This window comes from Kogia breviceps, chromosome 4 (assembly GCF_026419965.1).
Source record: "Kogia breviceps isolate mKogBre1 chromosome 4, mKogBre1 haplotype 1, whole genome shotgun sequence".
Taxonomy (NCBI): Eukaryota; Metazoa; Chordata; class Mammalia; order Artiodactyla; family Physeteridae; genus Kogia; species Kogia breviceps.
The window spans coordinates 143475195-143484125 of record NC_081313.1 but is presented as its reverse complement, the minus strand read 5'-3'; the positions used below and the strand labels follow the sequence as shown (position 1 = coordinate 143484125).

General features: G+C 56.4%; 1 protein-coding gene across 2 annotated transcripts in view; it reads right to left on the bottom strand.

The window, feature by feature from the left end:
* Positions 1–5703: 5703 nt before the first annotated feature.
* CAMK2A (calcium/calmodulin dependent protein kinase II alpha) overlaps positions 5704–8931 on the bottom strand; it is a 65984-nt gene continuing 62756 nt past the window's right edge. For both annotated transcript variants that reach the window (XM_067032079.1, XM_059062394.2), the window contains one exon: positions 5704–8860. In XM_067032079.1, coding sequence (XP_066888180.1) covers positions 8857–8860 — 4 coding nt within the window. In that variant the 3' untranslated portion in view covers positions 5704–8856. The remainder of the gene's footprint in view (positions 8861–8931) is intronic.

The window sequence follows — 8931 nt, the reverse complement described above, 5'->3', positions numbered from 1 at the left end:
AGAAGAAGGCATGATGCTTCTCTTAAGGGGGAGCTACCCCTCAGAAGTGTGGGCCCAGGTCTCCAGATATCCTGGCTTTTTAAGAGAAGAGGGAAATCTGGATTTTCATGAGACATTTCCCATTTTTAAATGTGGGAAACTGATTCAGAAAGTGTAAAAGAGCATGGCTCAATTAGGGCCTCCTGTCGGCCTCTCAGTGCAGGCCGACAGCTCAGCAGAATTAGGGGCTTAGCAGTCAGAGAGGCGGGGCTTACCTGGGGATCCACGGTGAGAGTGGCCTAGAGCTGAAGCCAGGCCCAGGGCTCCCCACCCCTGCTCAGTGCTCTGCTTCCTGTCTTTGCTAATCTCTGTGTCCATGGACCCCTGACCCTGGGAGGCTGGTGGGGGGCCCTGGGAGGCAATGGATGTCCCTGGCTGGGGTGTGGTGGAGGGGTGACCTGGGGCCCTCCATTCCTGTTCTGGGAGTCATCAGAGACCGAGAGGCACTGAGATGGGGCCGTGGACCATCTGCCGTGACTTCCAGCCTATGATCTGTGAGAGCAAATGGGGGTGGGGGTGGGGCAGAGGAGAGAGAGGCCACACCATTAGGGCAGCCATATTCCCAAGGTCAAGTTAGGGTCAACAGATAACACCGGGGGTCCTGCTGGTTATCTTGGTGTTTGGTCCTCAGTAGGCCCTGCCCCCCCCCCCCCAAGTTCATCTCTGCATGGTTCCCTGCACAGGCCCAGGTTCCCTGACCCAGTGCCTTCTCCATCTACCCATTGGAATCCTGTCCATCCTTTCAGGTCCCACTGCCATACAGTCTTTATCACCCCCAGGTATGGACTCCTGGGGTCTTCAGGGGGGCTGGCTCAGCCCTACATCTGGTGAGCCCTGGCAACCCAGCCCTGACCAGCCCAGCCTGCACAGAGCACTCATGGTCTTCTGAGACAACCCATTTAATTTCTGTGCAGTTAAGACCCTCACATCATGCTCCTTGGACCCCAGAGTTCTTGGGGCAGCAGTAGGGCACCATGGGGGGGCAGGTGTGCTGCTCAGCCACACAGACCTGGGGTCATTCCCTGCTTTGCCCCTCCTGGCTGTGTGGCCTTGGGGACCCACGTGCCAGTTCACAGCTTTGCACAATGGATGCAGCATCAATCTAAAAGCAGTTTCTTGGTGGCTCTGGGGACAGCGAGCAAAGAGTTAAGACAGTCCCAGCCCCTCCGGATTCCACGTGACCCGGGTTGCAGAGCCTCCGGGTCTGCGGTGGACACTGTTCTCCAGACTCATTTTTTGCTAGTGGCTCATGGAAAGTTTGGCTCCTTGAGCTCCAGACCACTCCCTCTGGGGCCTGAGGCCTTGCTGACGCTGGTCTTGCCCTGGAAGGGCATCCAGAGACGCCTCCCACCCGCGGAGCCTTGGTCAGCACCCCTATAGCACGTCCGCCTGACTTCCTGTTGCCTGACCTTCTCCCCCAGGACTGAGCAGCAGCCCGCCCCCTCTGGCCACATGGAGGCCTCCTCCCGGCGCCCCCATCCGGGATCACTTTTCATTTGGGGGAAAAAAGTCTTTTCCCACTAAAGCCCACAGCATCTGTGAGCTGTATCCCTTCGAGTATTGGAATGGGTAGCAGCCCAGGAGGACTTGGACATCCGCTGGTCAGAGCCCAATCTCAACTCCATTGCTCACTGGCTGTGTGACCAGCTGAATCTACTGCCCTTCTCTGAACCCAGGTGTCCTCAGATGTCAAATGGGGAGAATAACTTTCCCCTGGCAGGGGATTAAATGAGGTAATATAGCTGCTTGATGCATATTTTTAAAAATGATCAGAATGCTTAACCTAAAACATGGCATGTAGAAATTCTCCAGGTGTCATGGTTCTCAAAAGCCTGCTCTCCCTTGTACAAATAAAGAAACAGGCCTAGCTCGCTCCTCCAACCAACCAACCCCGGGGAAGGAGGGCGGGGGTGGTCTGCTTGGAGCCAGAGTCGGGCCAAGACGGACCCCACGGCTTGCACCTTCCAGCTCCATGGCAAGTGCCTTGGAGGCTAGACCAGCGTCCCCATCAGTAAGATGAATGGGTTGGACAGGAACCGTGTTGTGCCCCACAGAGGTGGCGGGAGGGAGAGCCGTGGGCAGAGGGGAGCTCTGTGCCCCTGCCTGCCCAATTCAGGCTTTTACCAGTGACCATGCCGTGGAGAGCTACAGGGGGAGCACCACCTCTTTGGAGCCAGATTCAGGGCTTGTCCCCTCTTGCAGGATGGAGTTATGAGTAGGAGCCCTGATGGTTTCTGCAGTGAGCTGGGATGCCCTGCCAAACCACTCAGAGGTGGAGGATGTGGGGTGGGGCTGGGGGGAGTGGGACAGGAATAAAATCCTCCGGGCAAAAAGCCTTGCTTTGACCTTGATTCTGCTGAGCCAGGGCCAGGGTCTCAGAGAGTTTGGGGGCTTGGGGTGACGGGAGTCAGAGGCAGGGGAGGGGCCGATGGTCAATACTGATCTGAGTCAGGGGAGGAGGATGGGGAAGCGGGAAGGCTGGGGTGGGGCCTGCCGATAACTGGATCTTCCAGCTGCCAGTGTGACTGTGGGAACCGGGGAAGGGGGTGCTCAACACAGAATTCCCAAACTGAGTCCTTGCTAAGACTACAGCCGCCTGGAGCCCTGCCCAGTCCAGCATTTCCTAATCCCTGTGGGTGGAGCCTGAAATATTTGTATTTTTAGCAAACTTCCTGGGTGATTCTGAGCAGCCAGCCGAGTTCCCATATATATTTGGGGCCTACGGGTTCACCCCTGTTGCTGTAACGATGAGGAAACTGAGGTCCAGAGAGGGAAAGTAGCACACCCAAGGTCGCACCAGGAGAGAATGATGATCCCCCCCCACCTTTTTCTTGCGGGAAGAGATAGTCCAATTCTAGATAACTCCACTCACCATCTGCTGTGGCCCAAGGCCCTGGAAGGATGGCCGCCCAGAGGGAAGTGGCCTCTGAGACCTTTGCGGGCCCAGGTGGAGAAGGGAGGGTGGGGCTCATCCCAGGAGGAAGAACAAGGAGGGGGGCCATTCCCACAGGACTGAACCTGCCCCACCTTGCCCTCTGCAAACACTCCCAGCACCTGCTGAGGGATGTTCCCTAAAAGATATACTATGGCCCTGGTCTGGGAAAGGCCATTTCCATTGCTGGGGACCCACCCATGCCCTGGAAAGGCACACCTCCAGCACGGTAGGTTCGGGGCACTCTCGGCCTTCTGACACCTCTGGCCCCCTTCGCCCCCAGCCCCTACCTGACCCACTGCTCTGGGCTCTCAGCCTGGCTCTTGCCTGCATTCTTCCACCACATCTCAATCTGCTGAGCATCCACACCAATCCTCTCCAGAACCCCCAGTCACTGCCACGCCCCTCCTGCTCCTTCTAGCTCCCACAACCTTCACACCAGGGCCAGCCCTCATCCCAGCCCACCCTGAATGCTGGTTCTCACTTTCTGGCGTGGCATCAGGGATTCCTGGGGACAGGAGACAAGCTAGCTCATCTCTGGGTGCCCCTCAGAGCCCAGCCCCTCAGAGCCCACCCCGTCTGCTGCATGCCCTAGCAGGTGTTCGGAACGGTTCCTATTCTGAGTCTTACCTCCCTCCCTCCCTGGGCCATTTTGGGCAAGTGCTGCCTTCACTTTCTGCACCACCGTCCCCTTGTTCGTGGAATGAAGAGAATAGTAGTGCTCAGCAGGGGGGTGAACTGAGGGTTGTGAGAGCACATATAAAGGTCAGGTGTGCACACATTCCAGCAGCACACTTTTGTCAGGGGTCTACCCCGGGGCAAGGATGATGATACCTGCTGCGTGCATCCTGAGCATGGACAAAGTGCTGACCGGCTTCAAGGAGCACACGGTTATGTAGACACTTCCTCAGGTGACTTCAAACCAGCAAGCTCTGGCGAGGTGGGTAGAGGAGGTCGCGGAGCTCATGGAGGGAACTAACACAGTGCATGCTGGGAAGGAGGCGGGGTCTTCCCGGAGAAGGTACAGCAGCTGTGTCCTGAAGGGTGCGGAGGCGTTGCTATGCACCGAGCAAGGAGTAAGAGGGAAACCAGCCCTCTGCAGTGAGTTCTGGAGTAAATGGGCAGTGGACAGGTGGAGACTACAGGTGTAGACCACTAAGAGATGAGGCAGCAGCTGGAAGGGATAGGGGTCAAAGAGATGGGGTTCCTGAGAATCCCAGCCACTGTTTGCTGGCCGTCCACACATGGGGAAACACAGACCAGGGGCCTGGAGAGAACAGAGCTCTGCGTGTTTGAGTCCCGGCTCTCTGTCTTGCAAGAAGTCGCTTTGCCTCTGAGCCTCATTTTCTTAATCTTCAAAATAGGGCTGTTGTAACTGGGACAAGAGGTGTGAAAGCACTTTGTGAACTGTAAAGGATCATGCCTCTGTAGATAATAATAGTGCTTTAAGTGGAGCTGGCCCTTTGCAAGGTAAAGGATACTTCCTGAGGTCTATTGGGAGCTCCCAGAGCTTCGCAGGCACACAGAACGCCGGACCTCCTGTAATCTGCTCCTGGGCTGCCACCTGCCGGCAAGTGCCTGCAATGGCAGCCCAAGTTCTCAAGTCCTTCCTGCTGCCCAGGCGGGAGATCCAAGGCGCCTGAAGGCTCAGGTCCAAGCAGTCCTGGCACTGCCGTGCCAAGGTCCAGGGCAAGAGTGCAAATGAAAGCCTTAGGTCCCTCTGCGATCCACTTCCTTGTGCTTTTCAGCCTTACTGCCAAGGTCCTCACGTGTGTGAGGGGCACATGCCCCATAGACATGCCCCATGGCCACCTCACAGGCCAGCAGGCAGGACAGACCCAGAAAGCAGCTGGCGTGGGAATTCTGGAGCCCAGACACCCGTAGCGTCGTCTGGAGAGGACCATAGGCTCCAGAAGTCACCCCCCCCCAATCTTGTGGAATCAGGCCTCTTAGGTGGGCGGCGGGGGCATGGCTTATAGTGAGCAACTCATCTGTTTTGCCTGGGACTGTCGGGTTCGCACTGAAAATTCCATGTCAGCAAACGGGATGGTTGGTCACCCTGTCATGGCCTGAGGGGGCCAAAGCCTCTGCATCACCACCCTGGCCCAGCCTGAGCAGCTTGGGCTCAGGGGACCACACTAGCCTCTAATGCAGCAGTGGCCTCCCTTCCTCCAGTGGAGCCAGTCCACCAACCCTCTCACCAGCCCCAACACTAGTTGTGAAACTGCCCCCAACACTAGTTTCACAGATAGTTTGTGGGTAAAGAGACCCTCCCCCTCTGACATTCTCCAAACCCCTCTCCAGGGGCTCTGAGGCCTGGGGGCTTGCCTGTGAGGTTGGGCGGGAGGAAAGAGAATGGGTGGGGAGGGACTTCTTCTGGAACAACCTCCTCATTATACAAGGAAACCAAGGCCCGGAGGAGAAGAGCCTTGCCCCAGGCCCCTGAGGGAGACTCTGCTGTTGGCCACTGGAGGCAACTCACAGCCTACCCATTGCTCTTGTTAAGGGCACTCCACGTGCCTGAGAGGAAGCCAACCCCATCCCAGGCTCTAAGGCTGGGGCACGTGGTCCAGACATAATCCCACAGTGATTGGCTCAGACTTAAGCACGTGACCAAGTTAATCCAATCAGAATGAAGACCTGGGCCTTCATTTTGCAAATGCTAAGAACTAGAACAGGAAACTGATGAACTCTCCCAGTGCCCTGGTTGACCAAGACAGAGAGACAGCCAGTGCACAGGAGTTTGTAGCTATTTATTGCACTGAAAACACCAAGAATAAAACAGACACCCCTTCTTCCCCCCAACCCCACAATAGCAGAAAGTTTGAGCAGTGGTCATTCAAGTTCACAGCCACATATTTTAAAAAAGGAAGAACGGAAACAAAACCCCAAACAAATAGTAACAAAGAAGCCAGCACAGGGAGTCTGGCAAATACATCCCCAAAAGCGTCTCCCTTTGACGGGAGACAGGAGGCCAGGGGTCAGGATCAGCGCTTGCTGGGCGCACACCCGGGAGAATGCTTTCCCGTTAATGTGTTTGCATGCTGGAGCCTAGGACTTGTCTTAGGTCTGGATTTTTTGCATCTACAGGATGTTTGACTGTCTGCTGGGGTTGGGCCCAGAGCCGCGCTCTGTCTGCCAGTCTCCCCTGCCTGCTGCTTTGGGATCACACCGGTGCCCTGTGGTCCACAATGGCTGGCTGCGCACCCACAGGCTTGGCCTTCGCAGTGGGGCCATCTTGCCCTGGGGTAGGGACCGGCCTCCACTTCTCTGGCACCCAGAGAGGGGCATAGCGGACAGGAGGTGCTTCAGCAGATGAAAGGCAGGACATTGGTGTCCTCCAGCTCAGCTCCCTCTGGTGGGGAACTGAGGGGAGAGCAGGGAAAGGACTTCCCCAAGGTCACACAGCAAGTCTGGTCAGAGCTGGGAATGGAATCCTAATAACCCCCAAACTGTGGCTCTTTCCCCCGCAGTCCCCTGCTGATTAGCAGAGGACAGGCACCAAAGAGGGGGATGAGGGGAAGGCAGGGGGAGGGAGAGGGGACTGGCCAGGCCCAGAAAAGAACAGGAGTCCAGCCAGTGACTCACACTGTCAATTCTCATGGGCATATTGGGCTTCACCTCACCATCCTGTTTGATCCCCCATCAGCCCTGCCACATAGGCTGGGCGGGAATATTTAACCCCTTTAACAGAGGGGGAAACTGAGGCTGAAGGAAGGACCAGACTTTGCCTTGGTAATGGCAGCAATCCCTCACCTTTGGCTTGGGGATGGCTGTGGGAGCTGGCAGATCGCAAGGGAGGCAGGCGGTTTGGCTGCTGGAGCTGTGGGGTCACTGGGCCTTACTGGGAAGCCTTCTGGATCTGGAGCAGGCCAAATGCCCGCCCGGGCCTTGGCAGCAGGGTCTCTGCCAAGGATAGAGGCCAGTGATCGACCAGTTTGGAGACCAGGAGGGCTGGGCAGCCTCTCTCCTGGCCTACGGCCCCCACCCAGCCTGCCTCACCTGTCCCGCGGGCAGGAACTCTTGAGAATGGGCCCAGCAGACAGCTCATGATTGGGGAAAACTCAGAAAGTCCTGGGTCACATCCCCACCAGTCCTGCTCCACTCAACACCCAGTATTCCCCAAAGATTTGGGGGAATCAGAGACTCCTCCAAATCTTTGGGGATATGGCTCTTCGTCCCCTAAAATCCTCCAGAGGGGAAAGTATCTCATCCTGGCAAAACACGGCCACACAGAGGCCAAAAGCACAGAGAGGCAGCAACATAAATCCGAGTCGGACACTGAGAATACAACCTCTATTTTTTTTTTTTTTTGTCCAAAACATGTAAGTTGGTTTTGCTGAGTGTTTTTTCTTCTTCTTTTTTTTTTTTTCAACATACTTACTGCATATAAAGTCATGCAAAGAAAAACAGTGCAGACAGTAGATCCTGGTGGATATACCAAGGCATTCCACATCAGAGTCAATCCCAAGGGAAGAGGGAAAGAGAAAGGAAGAAAGAGATGCAAACCCACAGCTGCAGGAGGAGGTGTGAAGAGAAATCCCAGCGCTCTTTTTGGACCCGCATGAAGACACATGCTCATGAACCCCCCAGAGCTGGGTGGGGGGCGCTGAGTGGGGGTGGGGGCGCAGATGTGGGACATGAAATCCTGGGAAGCACGGTAGTAAGGACCCCAGTTTGGGAGGCAAGCAAGGTAAAGCCCAGGTACTGCCACCCTGACAGCTTCCCCCACTCTCTCTGCCCTGATCTGCTGTTTCTTCGTCAGCACTAACTCCTGATGCTTCTCCAGTCCGCCAGGGAACCTGGGGACTGAAATGTCAGAGAGATCCTTCCCCCGGGGGCTGAGTCCATCTCAGCCCCAGATAACCACAAGTGACAAAGTCCTTCTCAGCGATGACCAAAAAAAAAAAAAAAAAAAAGACCAAGAACAGAAAAAAATACCCCTCCGCCCTCTTCCTGCCTCCCTCCCTTCCCAACCCAGACCTGCTCACCAATTTGAGAGGTCTAGTTATTACATACATATCCATTAACGCAAAATCCATTTACGAAACACACGGAAGTTTGGCTATAAAAAGGCATGCGGTCCAAGTAGAAGTGATACCTAAACGCCGTTTTCTTTTGCCCCCCGAAAGCAATCAGATTCTATCCCTTGGATGTGATGAAGCTGGAATTCTCCGGGCCTGATGGAAGGGCGGAATGGGCAGTTAGTGTTGGAAGTAAACATCAGCACAAGGAGGAAGGAAAGAAGTGGGGGCACCCTGAGAGGATCGCGCTCCCCACACTGAGGGAGGAGGGTTGGCTGGAGAGCGGGAGGGCGGGACAGGATGGGAGAAGAGTTAGGAAGGCAGTTTGAGGCGGGAGCCTCCTGGCATCCGCTCTTCTCTCCCCCTCTCCCCCGGGGGAGGTTGGCTCCGGGGACTGGGCCTTCTTCTGCCCTCCCCTAGAGGACCCCGGAAGAGGCGAGATCAGGGAGAGGACCTGGCGGATGCCACCTTCCTCCCGGTTCCGCCCCTCCTCCCCAGCCCCCGGATGAATACACAGCTGGGCACTGTGGCTTACGGCCAAGGCAAGACCAGGCTAATGACAGCTGGGGGGGGGCGGGGGGGGTCCTCGGGTCCAGCACCCAGGGCACGTGGGCCTGAGGAAGCCCTGCCCTGGCAGGGGACGGGTGGTGACGGGGAGATGTCGCCATCTGCTCTGAAGTCATGATGGCTTTTGCGAACAGGCAGGTTTTCTTGACACAGGGATGAAGGTGACGGTGATGGTGGTGGCGATGGGGTGATGTGATTGGGGGAATTCCAGCAAAATCCAAGCGGGAGAATCAGCAGCCACATTGCACGGGCGAACGGTGGATCTCTGCGGTACAGCGCCCCCAGCCTGGTCCTTCAGCTGTAAGACACGGTATGTGCGGTGCGTGACATGGGTGCCTCTGAGGGCGCCCACCCTGCCCACCTCCTTGG